Source organism: Periplaneta americana, chromosome 1 (assembly GCF_040183065.1).
Source record: "Periplaneta americana isolate PAMFEO1 chromosome 1, P.americana_PAMFEO1_priV1, whole genome shotgun sequence".
Lineage (NCBI taxonomy): Eukaryota > Metazoa > Arthropoda > Insecta > Blattodea > Blattidae > Periplaneta > Periplaneta americana.
The window spans coordinates 45,570,446-45,588,980 of NC_091117.1; the positions used below are offsets into that span (position 1 = coordinate 45,570,446).

Consider the following 18,535-nt stretch of genomic DNA (forward strand, 5'->3'; position numbering starts at 1 on the left):
AAGTTTCACAGCCATAAAGAACAACCGGTAATATAACTATTTTATAAATTCTAACTCTCAGATTTTTTGACAGCAGACTGGATGATAAAAGCTTCTCAACCAAATAATAACACGCATTTTCCATATTTATTCTGTGTTTAATTTCCTCTCGAGTATCATTTATATTTGTTACTGTTTCTTCCAGGTATTTGAATTCTTCCACCTCTTCAAAGGCTAAATTTCCAATTTTTATATTTCCATTTCGTACAATATTCTCGTCACGAGACATTATCATATACTTTGTCTTTTCGGGATTCACTTCCAAACCTATCTCTTTACTTGCGTGAAGTAGAATTTCCATGTTTTCCCTAATCGTTTGTGGATTTTCTCCTAACATATTCACGTCATCCGCATAGACAAGCAGCTGATGTAATCCGTTCAATTCCAAACCCTCTCTGTTATCCTGAACCTTTCTAATGGCATACTCTAGAACAAAGTTAAAAAGTGAAGGTGATAGTGCATCTCCTTGCCTTAGCCCACAGTGGATTGGAAACCCATCTGACAGAAACTGACCTATACGAACTCTGCTGTACGTTTTACTGAGACACATTTTAATTTATCGAACTAATCGAAAAAATGTGTGTGTTTATTTTTAATTTACAGATAGGCCTAATTGGCTAGAAGGTGGCTAAGTTGTAGGGCAGACTTGGCCAATTTCGTTATATTAAAGTTTTGGTGCAAAAATAAGGTTAAAAGAAATGGTATTTTTAATGTATGCACATTTTTAGGTTACAGGAAGTTACATGTCAGCATTTTTACCTAAAAAAAATGTATATAATATTTACAAACAAGCAATACAAGTAGTCTTAAACAAAGAAAAATGAGCATTCTAGAGTGGTTGGTATAATTTCGTGATACTACAAGGGTATTTTCGTGATAGTCCATAAATTAAAAAAAATTACCCACATTCAGTAAAATTTTAAATTCCTCAGTGAGATTCATACCTACAACGAAACAATTAATGTTCTTTCTGTATTTTAAAAGGTCTTGACACATTTCATGAAACCGTTGATCACAACTGACTCAGCTTTCATCATGTTTGGCTTCCTAGAAATTTCCTCAGGAAGATCCGCACAAATTATTAGGTTTATCACTCAGCTTTTCTTTAACCTCTTCCCTTACTATATATTTTACCAGTTTTGTGAAAAAAAGTATCATATTTTTTATTTTCGTAAAGAGGTCACTTAATATTGCTGAATCACTGTACATCATTAATTTTCTTACATACCTAAAAATCACTATGAAATAGACATACTGTACATTCATACCTGAATTATTATTCCGAGTTATCTCGTGCACCTTGATTCCAGCTCTGGTAGTTGTCACACTTTGATTTTCTCCTGAACTAATTACCAAGTTATGTTTTTTTATGGATTAATTTATGAGGTACAATACCAGTGCTGTTATCAAGGAGTTAAATGTTGCTTGTCGTGTGATAGACTCGAAAGCAGGGTATTACGCACAGTGGCACATTGCAATACGGGCAGTAGGTCTAGTATCTGCTCTCCTATATGAGAGCGTTTTGGGAATAATGGTGTAGCAGTCACTGAATATTTGTACCAGTACATCTGTTCTTCAGGTTTGTGAATAATGTTTCTGCAGTATCGCTATGCCCAAAAGTACAGGTATTTCAGTCTGTAGTAGGCCGCCACGAATTATTTTCAGCATTCTGTGAACACTTATTAGCATGCTGACTCGTCTCTTTGAATATAATGTTGATGAGTCATTATTAAAGTATAATTTTAAAAAATAAAAATTATCGTTATCAGAAACAATGTAAAAATTTCAGGGAATGGGGACCTCGGAGGTGCAGAAGAAATAGTGCCAGATGTCTTCTATTCAAACCACTGTCGAAAAGATGCGACATCAACTGATCTGAATTTGTTTGTTGGTCTATAATTTCGTCTTCTGGTACCGATGTTTCATTCCTAATCTTCTACAGGAATATATTCCTGATCAAAAGTTTCGGAATCACTAACTTGATCCTCTTTACACAAAACAGCACAAAAAACACTAAACACAAACAGAAACCACCAAAACTAACTAGCATCTACTCACTACTGTGTGTGAATGCTATATGAGCATAGAATTCCACTCACAAGGAAGAAGTACAAAAAACACCACCAGATATAGCAATATCACTAACTTCTGTAGCGATCTAGTGAGGAAAAGGTTAATGAGAGAATGGAAACGTATATATTCGGGATATAATCCTTAGCAGCGAAAATGGGACTCAAACGAGTTAACTCGGGTTGACACAAGTTAGCAACCCGAGTTAACTCGGGTTAATCAGGGAAGTGTTAAGCACAGACCTTCTTTGTTTGGCTCCTGAAGATGATGCTGTTTCGTTGTTTACCTCTTGTAGAGGTTGAAAATGTCATTCTCATTGACTGTTACTTTGGTCCCTTCTTGTGGTTCTTGTCGAACTTGCCAAGAAAAGACAGCTTTCTCTGCGCAGTTTTTATTTATTTAAGGGGAGAGGATGGTATTGTTTAAAACATTTCTCCTATTTGGTGTAAAATATTATTTTTTGTATGTAGTGAGCTCATAGCTGTGGCACCTTAACCAAAAAAAATTTGAAAAAAAATTATTTGAGGGCCCAAATTTGAAAAAAATATATATATACCCAATGCAGGATTGTACTAAAACCGATATATCTAAACCGTTTTTAAAGATAGATTCAAACCGTTTTTTGCAATGTATTTGCAAAAGCATGTTCTACAAACTGTCTGTAACAGAATTTTGATATTCGTCCGTACGTTTCTAAAATAAACAATTAAATGTTAATAACAACTATCTGATTTCCTTTCTTGCAAACAAACTGACGTATTTTTTAAATGAAATCAATTAACAAAATTCTGTTACGGAGAAAAGTTTCCTATTAGTCTAAAGAATGTGTGTTCTAAATTTCATGCATATATCTTTAATATTTCAGAAATTGTATCCATTTTTATCTGGCAATGTAGCAAAAAAATGAAGTTGCTGAAAACCGATAAAAGCGGGAGTGTGATTTAGAAATCCATAGCGCAGGAAGTATAAAAATGACGTGTCAACCTCCGATAAGGGCACAAATATAAACAAATTGTTACGCAATGAATTCCACACATATCAAAGGGTATATTAAAGAAATATTTTTTTTTTATTTAATTTACCGGATACAACAATAAAAGTGGGCGAGTGATTTAAAAATCCATAACGCAGGAAGTTTAAAAATGGGGACTCAACATCCAATAAGGGCACAAATACCCATATAATGTTATGCTATGCATTCCACACATATCACAGAGTATTTTCAATATATATTTTTTTTTTGGAAATTTACTCTTTTTTCACCAAAAAATACCATCCTCTCCCCTTAAGACACAATCAAATGTCAAATTCACATAATTTATATTGCATTTCTTTTCATATTTGATTATCTGCCATCTGCAACATTCTCGAGATGCACAATGTATCAGGGATACTATAAACACACACACACACACACACAAATGTTTTACATTGAATGTATTTCATATTTCTTCCACTAGAGAGTGTTGTTTCAGCCTAGGAAAAATTAAAGAGAAAAATGGCCTCGTGGAATGAGATAAACGCTAAGAAAATAACCTCCTAAGATAAGGCTATGTTACATAATCAGTGCATTTCTAGGCATATATATTTTTACCAAGAAATATACAATGTTAGTACTGACCATTGAAACAATTTGGTTACAAAACACAGCAAAGAAACTCTCCTTTTAACAAAGGAAATCGGATGATGTATTCACTCACAAATTCAAATCTATAGATCTCTCAACTCTTCAAGCAATTCCCAATCCGCTCACGTCACTGCAAGATCGCAGAGAACAAAATCTATGTTATAGTACATCTTCTAACCTTTATACTATACCATCAATGTTAGATTTGTCGCTGGTACAATTTCCTGGTGAATTTAAGAATAAATATCACGAAATTAGCCATGTTTGCCTGACATTTTATTGCACACCGGCCTTTGGTTTGTTCCGTATTCTACTTGAGAAATCAGAGCGCATTATAGGAGAAATTCGTGTTTATTGTGGCATCAGAAAGTTGAGTTATGCGTCAAAGTGAGCAAATTTGATTTTTACACTTAATGAACATGAAAAGTTCGTCGAGTATGAAACTTCTTTCTTCAATGTTTAAATGAATAATGAACACTATTCCAAGTTCTTGTATCGTAAATATTTTCTTTTTACAACCTCTCAAGAGGCTTAAAATCTCCACATTTTGGGAATCCTGCCGGTTCAGGCGGGTAGTCGTCAGGATCTCCTACTTGTAGAGTGAAAGCCATGCCCACCACATGATGGTCCAGGTAATGGCAGTGGAATAACCAGAATCCTGAAACACAAACAAGTTGATTCGTGGACTGTTGAGTGTTACAGTAGTGCTGATATGTATCCTCCTTTTGTTAAGAAAGATTAAGAACTTTAGAATTTTTGTCAGAAATAAATATCATGCCGCCATTATTCTGATTGCAGTAAACGAGACTCGAAATATATATGGTAAAGGTTGGTAATACTGTGATACGGGTAGTATTTTGATAGTTCTTTTTGAGAATTTATTACAATTTTACCGAGCGAGAGAAGAACCAGTTACGTGTAGCAACTTGTCCACAAACATTCCCTTAATACAGTGATGTCAAAGCAACCGCATTTTTCTGACCTTGACGTCGTGCGCGGGCAGCAAGCGCTAAGTATGGAAAGGGGAAGGGTTGTGTATATGAATAAGCAACCTGTTGGATTAAGAAAACAGTGGTGCACAAACTTCAAACGGAACGTGACATTTTATGTCGTTATTTTTATATGGCTTCTTTCTGTTAATATTATCTATATTGTCTGTAAAACAAAAGTACTAACACTGATTTCTTAATATTGCACTTGTGTTTTAAATCTTAATACGAGTAACATAATAGAGAGTTAGGAAGGAATATTCACTTAAATTCCATAGTAGTATAATATTATACTGTATTAAGTGGATGAAACACATCATTCATAAAGAAAGTGATATTCCAAAGAAAGAGATTGAGTATGACATGATAAGTTGGAATTTATATTTATAGTATCTTTAGCCTTACAAAAGTTATCAATAAACTAATTAAAGCAATATTACAGTACAAAGCAAAGTTACCTAGGTACTGTATCCGTTTTACGTGTAACTAATATTACATAACAAAACTCTTATCGCACTATGCTTTTAAGGTGATATTGGTGAGCAACTTCCTATCATCAGAATATTAAATAATTTTCTCGAAATCTGCTGAAGCTATAGAACTGACATTTTTACAACACATGGGCACGTATCTTTTGCTTATGATGTAAGTAGTTGAGTAGTTGCTTTGTTAATTCATTTCCTTACAAACAATTTCCGTGCGAATATTTTCAAAAATTTCAATACACTATCTTCAGTAATACGTATATACGGTATATTAGATTTACGAAAACATTCTGTAAGGCTACTAAATAAATAGACCTATACCTGAAAAATTTCACTTTTCTATACGAAAAGTTGAGAAAATATTTCTTTTGAATAAAAAAATCAAACTTGTGAAAAATGAGCATTAAAATTAAAACTTACATTCTTATAATGCAGTTATACTTCTCAGGCAAATCTAAAAATTAACATGGATAGAGTTTTAATAAGTTCTCTTTCCTTAATCTATTGAATCAGTGCTGGCCATCCCTGAATATATCTCGACTAAGCGGCATATACTACCTCTTTCGTCTGTCTCTTTCCTTTCCGCTGTAAAGCGCCCAGGCACTCCTGGGCTCTAAAGCGCGCGCTTGTTCCTGTGGGCATCAATTGACATGCCTGCCTTAATACTTTGACGCAAAAAATCGATCTTCCACTCGCTTAGTAAAATTGTAATAAATTCTCAAAAATAACTATCACGATATTATTCATATCACAATATTACCATATTACCAACCTTTACCCTACAGATCGTACATCTACAAAAACGGATAAATTCTTGTACAAACACTGTTAATCTGAACTCAGGAAAAGTGTAATTGAACAACATGCGGTTACAAAGTAAATAAAATTTTCCACAGACGGCATTTTTCTTATGAGGAAAAAGAAGAAATTAAAAACCGAAAAATAATTACACAATGAAAATTCTGTCCACAACGAGTGTTACTTTTGCCACAGTAAAATAAAATTTGAACATCTGAAAACGGTTGAGTAAATTAAATTATTTTCATCAGCCAGTGTTTCTATTCATAGGAATAAATTGAAATATGGACAAGTATTTGGATATTTGGTAGTTCTTTTAGAGAATGTATTACAATTTTACTGAGCGAGAGAAGAATCAGTTACGTGCAGCAACTTCTCCACAAACATTCCCTTAATACGCTGACTCAAAAAACCGATCTTCCTCTCACTCAGTAAAATTGTAATAAATTCTCAAATTAACTAACACAATATTACTCATATTACAATATTACCAACCTTCACCCTAAAGATCGTACATGTACTAAAACGGATAACTTCTTTTTTATAAACACTGTTTCTGAACACAGGAAAATTATAATATATTAAATAACATGCGGTTACAAAGTAAATAAAATTTTCCATAGGCAGTCTTTTTCTTATGAGGAAAACGAAGAAATTAAACATCGACAAATAATTGCAAAACGAAAACTCCGTCCACAACTACTGTTACTTTTGACACAGTAAAATAAAATCTGAACATCTGAGCACGGTTGAGGAAATTAAATAATTTTTTTTTCAGCCACTGTTTATATTCATAGGAAAAAAATTGAAATATCGTCAAGTATTTGAAAAAATATATATATAAATTTTCCAGCCACGTTGTTCTTAATACAGGAAGAGAGAAATTAAGTTCCAGCACTAGTTTGCACAATCTAAAACATTCTACACCAGGGATACAGAACTGGCGAGAGAGGGGTGGAAAATATGGGGAAAGCATTGGTTCCCAGTCCACAGTCCACCGGAGTTGAATGACGTATCTGTGGCCCGTACCCAATCACATAAAGCAGACACTGAATACAAATCCCCTCCTCTACCAAGTCAATGACGCGGGGATGGAAGGAAGGGGTGATTGACGTATCCGATGAGTGACGCAACACCACAAATGTCGCCCAGTTCTGCAAGCCTGTTCTACACATTTACTATTATACATAACAGAAGAGAGGATAAATTAATTCTCAATACCGATACGTATTTTATGAAAAGAGAATCTTGTTTTACAGAAACCGTTGATCATATTTGATGAATTATGCATCAATACATGGTTACAAAGACTAAAATGCTTTTCATACCTCTTAATTTTAATAGATGTAAAATAAAATATCAACTTAAAACAATTTCAAAACGAACTTTCTCATAACCACCGATAATTTTAACAAAACAAAGGGAAAATAAATATCTAAAAATGCGAGCAAAACAAAATCCATTTCACATCCACTGATAATTTTATAAGCAAACATTCTGATGGGGCAGATAAAAACGTTAAATTTTTTTTCTCCAACCATGTTAATAATGTCAAAATATGCGTTCGGGTACGAGTTCGATTCCTTCTTGGGCTGGTTACACAGTTGGAATTTTTCCGAGGTTTTCCCAAGGTTTAAGGCAAATGTCAGGTAATCTTTGGCGAATCCTCGTCCTCATCTTGTCAAATTTCTCGCTATCACCAATCCTATCGAAAATAAGTAACCTCGTAGTTGATACATCGTCGTTAAATAACCAAGTAAAAAGTAAATCTCCTTTACGCAACCACCATCGAATTTTTTCTTTAGTTTCCACTTACTTACTTACCCACTTACTTATGTCTTTTAAGAAACCCGGAGGTTCATTTCCGCTCTCACATAAGCCCGCCATAGGTCCATATCCTGATGGAAGAGTATGATGACGCAGAATATCTGCATGGAAATATCATATGTACTTCGGTACATTGAAATAATCCATATCCTGAACAAAATTAATCCAGTCCCTACCATCATATCCCACCTCCCTCAAATCCATTAATATTATCCTCCCATCTACGTCTCGGCCTCTCCTAAGGTCTTATTTCCTCCGGTCTCCAAACTAACACTCTATATGCATTTCTGGATTCGCCCATACGTGCTACATGCCATGCCCATCTCAAACGTATGGATTTAATGTTCCTAATAATGTCAGGTGAAGAATACAATGCGTCCAGTTCTGCGTTGTGTAACTTTTTCCATTCTCCTGTAACTTCATCCCTCTTAGCCCCAAATATTTTACTAAGAACCTTATTCTCAAACACCCTTAATCTATGTTCCTCCCTCAACGTGAGAGTCCAAGCTTCTCATCCATACAGAAGAACCGGTAATATAACTGTTTCATAAATTCTAACTTTCAGAATTTTTGACTGCAGACTAGATGACAAAAGCTTCCTAGCCGAATAATAACACGCATTTCCCATATTTATACTGCGTTTATTTTCCTCCCGAGTGTCATTTATATTTGTTACTGTTGCTCCAAGATATTTAAATTTTTCCAACTCTTCGAAGGACAAATCTCCAATTTTTATATTTCTATTTCGTACAATATTCTGGTCACGAGACATAATCATATACTTTGTCTTTTCGGAATTTACTTCCAAACCTATCGCTTTACCTGCTTGAAGTAGAATTTCCGTGTTTTCCCTAATCGTTTGTGGATTTTCTTCTAACATATTCACGTCATCCGCATAGACAAGAAGCTGATGTAACCCGTTCAATTCCAAACCCTCTCTGTTATCCTGAACTTTCCTAATACCTTATTCTAGAGCAAAGTTAAAAAGTAAAGGTGATAGTGCATCTCCTTGCTTTAGCCCGCAGTGAATTGGAAAAGCATCAGATAGAAACTGGCCTATACGGACTCAGCTGCAAGTTTCACTAAGACATATTTTAAGTAATCGAACTAGTTTCTTGGGAATAGCAGATTCAACAAGAATATTATATAAAACTTTTCTCTTAACCGAGTGATACGCCTTTTTGAAATTTATGAATAACTGGTGTAAAGTATCCTTATACTCCCATTTTTTCCTCCAATGTCTGTCGAATACAAAAAATGTGATCATTAGTCGATCTATTTCGCCTAAAACCACACTGATTTCCACCGTTTGACATATTTTAGACTCAACCCCTATATTACTCCCTTATGGGAATAGTTACACTGAATTTCAGAGCTAATGCCGAGAACTGACACATTCATTTCTTAAGTTCAGTGTGTTCTCAGATTTTGAGGTATAAAAGGTACTTGTCTTTCATTCTTACTTGGATCATGAACCAACGTACAGAGCACCCCTAAAGTCTCACACCATATGCTGGATTGCAATATTCGTTCAGTACGATGGCCACGAATGTCAAAACACACTGTACGCGTTCACTCATGTCTCGCAGGACGTGGATCACAAACTCTGATGAAAAATCATGGGAATGAGAAGAAATTTTATCACTCAGATGCTGTTTGTTCCTAATTTTCACACCGTATATTTTGCTTTTACGTAGCCCAACACACCAAAATACATTGGGTTCAATTCCGGGGATCGAGGAACCAATTCCAAGTGTTGACTTCTGCCAATGAATTGAAGGTAGTTCGCATTCACCCATTGACGTACTGCCTATGGTGCGGGATTTTTGGGTCATTCTGTACCTAGAACCGAATATTTCATTGATGGAAGAGATATAGCGTCTGGCAAAATTTCTGCCGAAGTTTCGAATATTCATTTCTTAATTTTCGAGAATTCATGACGATTCGGATGCAATCTCTATTTATATTTTACTTTACCTGGATTATCAGCCAATATTCTTAGAACTGCATATCCGCTTGATGGAACAGCTATAGTGTCTTTGAAAGTTGGTGCCGAAGATTCCTGAAGTTTATCGGATTTCAGGAGACTGGCAATGTTGTCAGCGTTCATTTCTGTGTCCTCCAAGTAGCCCATCGCCATCACATTGAAGGCGTATCCGTGCAGATGAAATGGGTGGTTCATGCCCGCTTTAGGAGCTGAAACAAAACATTGATTCAATAAAAAATTCAAACTCGATTTTTCTAAGTTAAGATAGATGAGATGGAGCTTATTTCGACTTAGATATTAGAGGAGTGTTTCACAAATTTCCACACACCGCGTACCACTAAATATATCTCTGATGTCCTCTCTCATAGTCTATCAATTCTAATATTTTCAAAAACGTTCGAAGAGTTGTTTTCAATAGGTAAAATTATAGAAGTATTTTGAAATTCAAGAATTCGTAGCTTCTAAACATAATAATTATAAGGTCCCTGAGCCAAATAACGCCATGTATAAGTTACCTTTAACGCCACCTTATTAATTTTTGTTACCGACACAAGTTTTCGGTAGTGCACTACTGTAGCCTACCTTCGCTTGCAATCTTGTGATGAAATGAGTTACTAGCTTTCCGCTGACATTTACGACTGACATTATATTCCATCATTTTCCTGTTGTGTGTTGATAGTGAATGGCTGTTCTTATATCAAGGTAAGAGGCAATATTTTATTTTGTGTGTTGAGCAAATAATAACTATGTTAAACTATATATTTTCATGATCCTTAAACATTCTTCTATGTATATTTGCTATCTATAAAATTTGAAAATGTTAGACAAACAGGCATGTCATGTTATCAAGTACTCAGTAGCGCTTTAACGCCATGTGGCGTAAAGGTCTACAGACAAAATTTTAGGTTATGTTAATACTAAGGCTGACAGTACAGCATCAGTGTGAAAACATCAGGAAAATCACTAAGCTTTCAACTTACAAATGTTCAGAATGTGCAGTGATGATATTGGTTCAATTGCTTATCGAACTCTTAATTTTTTTTTTTACATAACTTAATTTTTTTGTTTTACTTATTGGAAAACATTCATATTAAACTAAGGTAAATGCTTTTGTGTTTAATAACTTTCTACTGTGTCACATTGTCTCTTTTCTTTAAGTAAGTAGTCACTGGAAAACATATTTTCCTAATCCATCTGGTGTTTCAGTTTCAGAACAAGAATCTTTCATTAGTATTGAGTGATTTTGAATCTTTTATTAACAGAAACTCAAATTTAGTTGCTTAGTTCAATTTGTGTTGCTTAGGAAAAATAATGCATTAACAATTATAAGTGTATGGTTTACTAGAAAATAGGTGACGTTAATTGGAAAACCTGTTCCTAATAACGCCAGTTTACAAAGTTTTCCTATTTGAATTATAATTCTTGTTGGGTATATAATATATCCATTTTCATTATGCTATTTGGTAAAGATAAGATTACAGTTTCTATTTCGTAATTTTCGTGTTTGTACATAACTTATTTCCAGAGCAAAAGTGACTGAAGTGTTAAGGTGGCGTTATTTGGTACGTGTACCTTACAAGAAGTATTTTTAGAAAATATTAATTTCGTAAGTAAGAAAGAATTTTTTTTTCAATTATTAATGTTGAGTAATTGTAAACCCTATTTGTCATGCATCCGTGACATTCAGGGCGATGATATTATTACAAGGCTTTGAATGTGACAGCGCAAATAAGGAAGAAATTATTTGATATTAAAGGAAAGAAGATTAATTTTTAAAATTGCTATTCAATTAATTTTAGAAATAATATTGTCACTCAAAATTAAATCAACAATATACAGTTTCATGTATCATTGCTGTGTCATTATGCATGCTACACCTTTAAGTATAAAATTAATTAGTATACTCACAAATTAGTAATAAACTATTTCATACAAATAAAAACTACGTCTTTATACTCACTAACTATGGGGGAAGTATCTTGAAAATTGACCATTACATAAAATGCAAACACCTCTCCTCGTATCGCCCTTGTTCTCCTTTTCTTCCAGTTATTCTCATTGTATTCCCCTTGCGTTCTCTTTGTTGTCTCTGTCTATTTTTTGTTCTCATTGTATTGTCATTTTATTCCTTGTATTTCCCCTTGTTCTCCTTATCTTCATATTATTTAGATGTAAAACTATGTATTTTCCCTAACTACGCATGTGAGTAACTTAGGAATTAAATTCATCCACTCACATTGTTCTTGTTTTCCCATTCTTTTACTTCTATTCCTTTCCCCCCTTTTATTCCCTTCTAACCTAACCTAACCTAACCTAACCTTTTTAATATATTCGTAGATGACATACCAGAGATGGTCGATAAAATTGAATCTGAAGCTCCAAATTTAGACGGGATTTCCATGGCTGCACTCTTGTATGCAGATGATCAGATTTTCATATCTCGATCAATAAATGGACTGCAACAGTAACTTCACTGCTTGGAGAATTATTGTAGTCAATGGGGCATGACTGTTAATACAGACAAGACCAAGACAATTACTTTTAAAAATGGATCTGTATATAGCAGGGATGAGACATGGACATACGACGGGCACATATTGGAAAATGTGAAACATTTCATATATTTAGGGGTTACTTTATCAATGAACGGGAGCTGGACTAAGCATGTTGATATAACGAAACGCAACTGCGGGGTAAAGAGTGCGGAGGTATTGAAATTGATGACTAAAGTGCCAGATATTCCTGCAGCAACATTGGAGCTAGTATATGGATCTGTGGTTAGGTCATCTATGTTGTATGGGGCGGAAATTTGGGGTTGGGAAAATGCAGGAAAACTAAATAAGTTACAAACGGACTTCCTGAAACGAATACTTGGAATTGGCAGAAACACAGCTAACTGCGGGGTGCTAAAGGAGTTTGGGCTTCAAAACGAAGTAATTCATATGAAAATCAGGGTGATAAAATACTGGTTAAAAATTATATTTGGGGATCAGTCGCTTCTACGGTCGATTTGCTACAAAGTTCAACAAAGAGAGGGCTGGGAAAAGGGGTGGGTTTATAAACTGTAGAGAGGGCTGCATCATATAGGAATGGGATGAGTGTGGGAGAAAGGAGAGAATAACAGGAGGAATGTATGGCGTAATTTGAAGATGCGATTAATTGATATCAAGAGGCAAGAGATTGAGCTCCAATGTTCGGAAAAGTCCTCACTACATTTACAATCAGATCTCATGCTTAACTCTTGTAACAAAGACAGCAGAGCAGGTTTAGCGTGGCTAAGTTTGGGGTCATGGAAGGGTAATAAAATTGTCAACGAAGAAGGTGAGCGTCTTTGTCCGCTTTGCAAAGAAAAGTATTCCTATAAACATATTTTATTACTGTGTGCCGAATTGGAACATGTACGGAGAAAATATTTACCACCCTCGATGCTAAGTCAGAATAGGAGTTCGCTTGCATGTCTTGACCTCATGGGGAATAGAGAATGGGAACAAAAGATTGGCTTGTTCCTCTTGAAGGCGAGAAAGATTAGAACTGCAGCTGTTGAAGTTTGTGACGCGAACTGAGGAAGGGATAATAGTATCCACCCAACTGTACATTTTTATGTCTTTTAGGTTAGGATATATTAAATAATGTGTTTTATTGTGGCATTTCCATTTTAATATGTGTGTTCTTTTAGAGAGTAGTTGGATGTAATCATAGGTGGGGGGGAACCTACAAAGGAGGACTTGTTTTAGGTACAAAGCACGTACGGTCAGAAGACCCGTGCATTGGATTTTAGACAAAATTATGATAATATACAATTTGTATGTATAATATTACTCAATAAATCCATCTATCTATCTATCTATCTATCTATCTATCTATCTATCTATCTATCTATCTATCTATCTATCTATCTATCTATCTATCTATCTATCTATCTATCTTGTATTCTCTTGATCTACTTCTATTCACATTTTTCTCTGCTTGCAGACCTATTCCCTTGTTCTTCTTGTCTTCCCTTTCTTCTCCCTGTATTCCCGCATTTTGCCTGGTCTTTCCTTTCCTCTTTATGTATTCCCCTTGTTCTCCTTGTATTTTCTTGATCTACATTTATTTCCATTTTTCTCCTAGTATTCCCCTTGTGTGAACGCTCACAGACATAGTTCTGCAGGAAAGCTATGCACCCGTCGAATTTACTCTTTCTGACTTCAGATAATTCGTAGGCTACAGGTGATAATATTTATTACTAGGGGTCAGGAGGTAATAATAATAATAATAATAATAATAATCCATGACGCCATAGCCCTTCTAGGGCTCAGACCGACCAGCCGGCTGCTAGCTTCACATTCACATGCCGAAGCAGAGGTGAACGATCATCCAACTATATTGGAGGTATCGTGTGGTTAGCACGATGATCCCCCAAGCCGTTATAGCTGGCTTTCGTAACTGACATAAAAATCACATAAAAGTAACCTTTAAAATGACATATTTCTGAAAATATTACGTTAAAATAAAAAAATACCACGATTTTAATAATAATAATAATAATAATAATAATAATAATATTGAACGTCTTCGAAACCAGGCCAATGTACATTTATATAGTAGGAGGAACTGGAATTCCCAGACATACCCCTTATTCAGCATTACAGGAAATGGCTACAGTCATTTGTAGGGCCTCTGGTTTTGAAGGATCGCAGGTTATTTACTTAATTTTTTTACTTGGTTATTTAACGACGCTATTTTAACTATGAGTTTATTTAGCATCAATGGACTTGGTGATAGCGAAATGATATTTGGCGAGATGAGGCCGAGAATTCGCTATAGATTACCTGACATTTGCCTTATGGTTGGGGAAAACCTCGTAAAAAACCCAATCAGGTAATCAGCCCAAGCGGGAATCGAACCAGCGCCCGAGCGCAACTCCAGGTCCGCAGTCAAGCGCCTTTATCGAACTACGCCGGTGGCTCGCAGGTTGCTTTCCTTTTGGCATTTTTCCGTCTTCACTTGTGAGATCATTATGTCGACTGCGGGCACTGCGACTGCAGTATTTTGTTGTGTTGCGTTGAATTGGCGGAAGCACGTAACACACGTGATCAGGAGTCAAGTTTAATACAAGCATATCTAAATTCCTGTAGCTTATCAATCAATCTTCTTAATGTATCCAGCTGTTTGCTGACAACATAAAGTCCACTATATTCCACTGCAGTGTATTCAGTTGTTTTCACGAGAAATGAGGGGTATTTTGATCGGTGTTCATTATAGATGACTGTTGCTAGTAGCCAGAGTTGGGGTGTAGTCAATATATACTGCAGGGCTGTGTCTTCTGCAACTGGTACTGATGATTTTAATTTACTTCTTTTGTGGTTTATGGATGGATAGTATAGAAGAATGTGTTCCAGATCTTCATCATGATTATTACACCACAGACAAGTAGGATTATCAGAAATTTGGGCGTACTGGAATTGGTTCCTAAATCTGTGAATCGGTTCCTAGTTCGTCCCAGACATACACCCGAGTTGGTTCCAGGTTGATTTCATCTGTGTACTGCAATTAGTTCCCGCGTTAGACCAAGCCAGAAAACATTTCCGTCCCATTTTATACAGACTTAGGATGTCAACTACTGTCTATGGTAGTGGGTAGGTTAAAAATATTTTGTGCTTGGCGGACACGCAGCGTCGAGTAAATTCATAATTTTATTGAAAGTAGCAATATCACAAGTGTCGTGGTTATTTTCGACGTTGGATTTCATTATAATATCTGAATCAGAAAGTTTCACGAAACACTTGCATCTTCTTTTAACACAAGTATATCTTTCCACACCACCAGATAATGTTTTCTGAAAACCAAACTTGTGATCATTGACTACTAAGAGTTTTTTCTTCTTTTCACGACCATAGTAGTAAAATCCATCATTAAGTGAAATACACTGCCACTACTCTGCTAACCACTGAAACATATGATCGGTATTTATATTTTAACGTATATGGAGCCACAGGTCATGATCGATTACAGGTGGCGTTATAGGCAATCCCCGTTGTTGATATTTGAGCACTGTCACTAATCTGCTACATGATCGATTAACATTCCCATCCTACACAACTTTGGTACCTGCTCGCGTTGTTGATATTTGAACATGAGGAACCTACTCACGTTGTTGATATTTGAACATGGGGAACCTATTCTAGTTGTTGATATTTTGTTTGGGAACCTTCTGAAGAACAGCGAGAAATTTGAAATCGGTGTAAGTACAATTGAGTGACAATGTGACCTGTTCTGGCTCTTGTTAAAAATGTTTGAACATGTCTGGGCAAGTTTTTGTATATTTCCAGGACATTTGGTTTCTTTTGTACAGACTGTAAAATTTTTCCTTTGTCAGAAGAGAGCCAATTGTTGATCCATATTACTGTAGCTTATGATGCAGATGAATTGCGTACGCAATCTGCAGTAGGTTCTCGAACATAGACTACGATTGCACCGAAAAAAAAGTCCGTCCAAAAACAGAAAAGGAAAAAAAAAAATGCAACAAAAAGTGGAACATTATCTAAAAAATAATGACCAGTAGATAATATAAGACCGAAAAATGCAAAGTAAAAGTAGGTTATAGTGTTTCCTGTTGAAATGAAACGAGCTTATATTATATCCTGTATTTTCTGTGCTGTCTCAGAAAAAATGATATTTCATCAACTTCCGATCCATATTTATAACATTACAAACAGTGACTGGAGCACCAAAATTCCAAACCAAAATGATAACGCATCTTGAATGACACGGTTTTACTTACATCTGTCGATGAGTATGAACTGCACCACAGCTCCAAGAGGAACTTTAATGATATGTGAGCAGGTGCAGTGTGTCGTGTTGCAATAGGGTCTGCCGTCGACTCCTATTGGACATATTTGACCTGGAGGTATGTCATCTAGCTGGGTTAAGAGTGGCGAAGACGTGTCTTCATTCGTGATGTTATTCAGCGTGTATATCAGATCTAAGCTGTCAGGATCTGAAAAATGTTAGTAATCTTGATATGTGTGAAATTTCAATATTATATCTTAGCTTATCTGAACTAATCATTTTCTGCCTTGGTATTTTCATTGGATGGGATGATGTAAAGAAGCATTCATGCATATTCCCGAGAGACATTTATATCGTTTTTCGAGAACTTCAGGGAATGTGTTGGGCTACAGAGGTCTTCTACAGAGATTAAATCTTAAAAAATCTAAATAAAACTTCGCTTTCATTTATTAAATCGCCTGAAAAACTTTCTACCCTTTCAATTAAAAAGAATTCTCATACAAACATTGGTGTTGTGACTTTTGACTATTGCGACATTCTACTAACAGATTTAAATTCTAACTTAGCCCAAAGATTGCAGCGCGTTCATAATGCCTGCACACGTTTTATTTGCAACATCCGCAGGTTGTAATGTAAAATTAGGTATATTATTTATGTTTTATTATTATTGTGTGTAATTATATTGTGTATTCTTATTGTATTGTGTATAAAATTGTAGGCCTATTGTGTATTGCATAATTGTGTTGTGTATTGCTTATCATTTCTTTATTGTGTATTGTTTATATTGTGTATACCACTGCCACCGGGTGCATGCCCACTTGCAGTGTAAATAAATACATACATACAAATACGACCACATTACACCTTCCCTTGAAACGCTCCAATGGGTAAGATTACAGGACCGAAGATATATCCATTCACTAATTTTCTATATCGCATCATCAATACTTCTTCGCCTAATTATCTCTCGGTGCGTTTTAATTTCTTATCCTCTTATCACAGCCTGGGTACTCGATCTAAAAATGACCCTTTATTATCTATGCCTTGCCATAAAACAACTCACTGTTCTTCCTCTTTCACAGTATCAGCAATTCGTTTCTGGAACTCCCTACCCAGCTCCCTCAGGAACTGTCAAACGATATTGCAATTTAAGAATGAATTGTTTAAACACGTGACCAGTATTCATGTTTAATTCTCCTTTGTGTGTATATGTGTATATATGTAATTTTCCTTAGTGTTGTATAGTTATAATTTACATTTATATTTGTTATTCTTGTAATTTGTAACATTGGTTCACTTACCGCTTGCATATTCATTGAGTGTAACTTCTAGCTTTATATTATTTTGCAATTATTATTTAGTATGTTCGCATTATTTTACTCGACTTTTGTGCTTGTATAACTATATAAATTTTTATTAGTGTTCTTTAAATATTAGTCTGTAAAATTGTATCACCTTCTTTTGTTTCTGGCTAAGTGGAAGAGAAGGCCAGATGGCGTAACTTCGCCAGAATAAATAAATAGATATTATTATATATAGATATTATTTATATTATTTCAGTTGATTTTAAGATACTCCTATAATTTATTTGAAAACATTAATAAAAAAAGCACACTAAAATATTACGTTCACTGCACTTTACATGCTACATCTGGGTCCTCTTTATTATCCATGGATGTTTCCGTTGTCTCAATCGATATGTGAGAGGTCTAGAAACAGAACGTAAGAAATGAAATTTTTCACAATTTGAATTAAATGTTGTTTCGTAAATTTGTACAAAAACACTACCGAATGATGCAGTAATGATTTTCTTCTTCTTCTTTTTTTTTTAACCATTTGCATTCAGTATTGATTTTGTAACATGCATTGAAAATCTCTCGCAATGTAGAAACAAAACGTAACATTTTCATTTCCAATATGCAAGATTTACACTTTAAAA

The 18,535-nt window shown here is 35.0% G+C and overlaps 1 protein-coding gene across 1 annotated transcript in view; it reads right to left on the bottom strand.

Annotated features, from left to right (window-relative positions):
- Positions 1 to 642: 642 nt before the first annotated feature.
- The window catches only part of LOC138695022 (uncharacterized), an 86,506-nt gene continuing 68,613 nt past the window's right edge, over positions 643 to 18,535 (bottom strand). The window contains exons 9-11 of the mRNA XM_069819325.1: positions 16,589 to 16,804; positions 9,813 to 10,031; positions 643 to 4,394 (exon numbers count right to left, since the gene is read on the bottom strand). Of these exons, the coding sequence (XP_069675426.1) occupies positions 4,249 to 4,394; positions 9,813 to 10,031; positions 16,589 to 16,804 (581 nt within the window). The 3' untranslated portion in view covers positions 643 to 4,248. The remainder of the gene's footprint in view (positions 4,395 to 9,812; positions 10,032 to 16,588; positions 16,805 to 18,535) is intronic.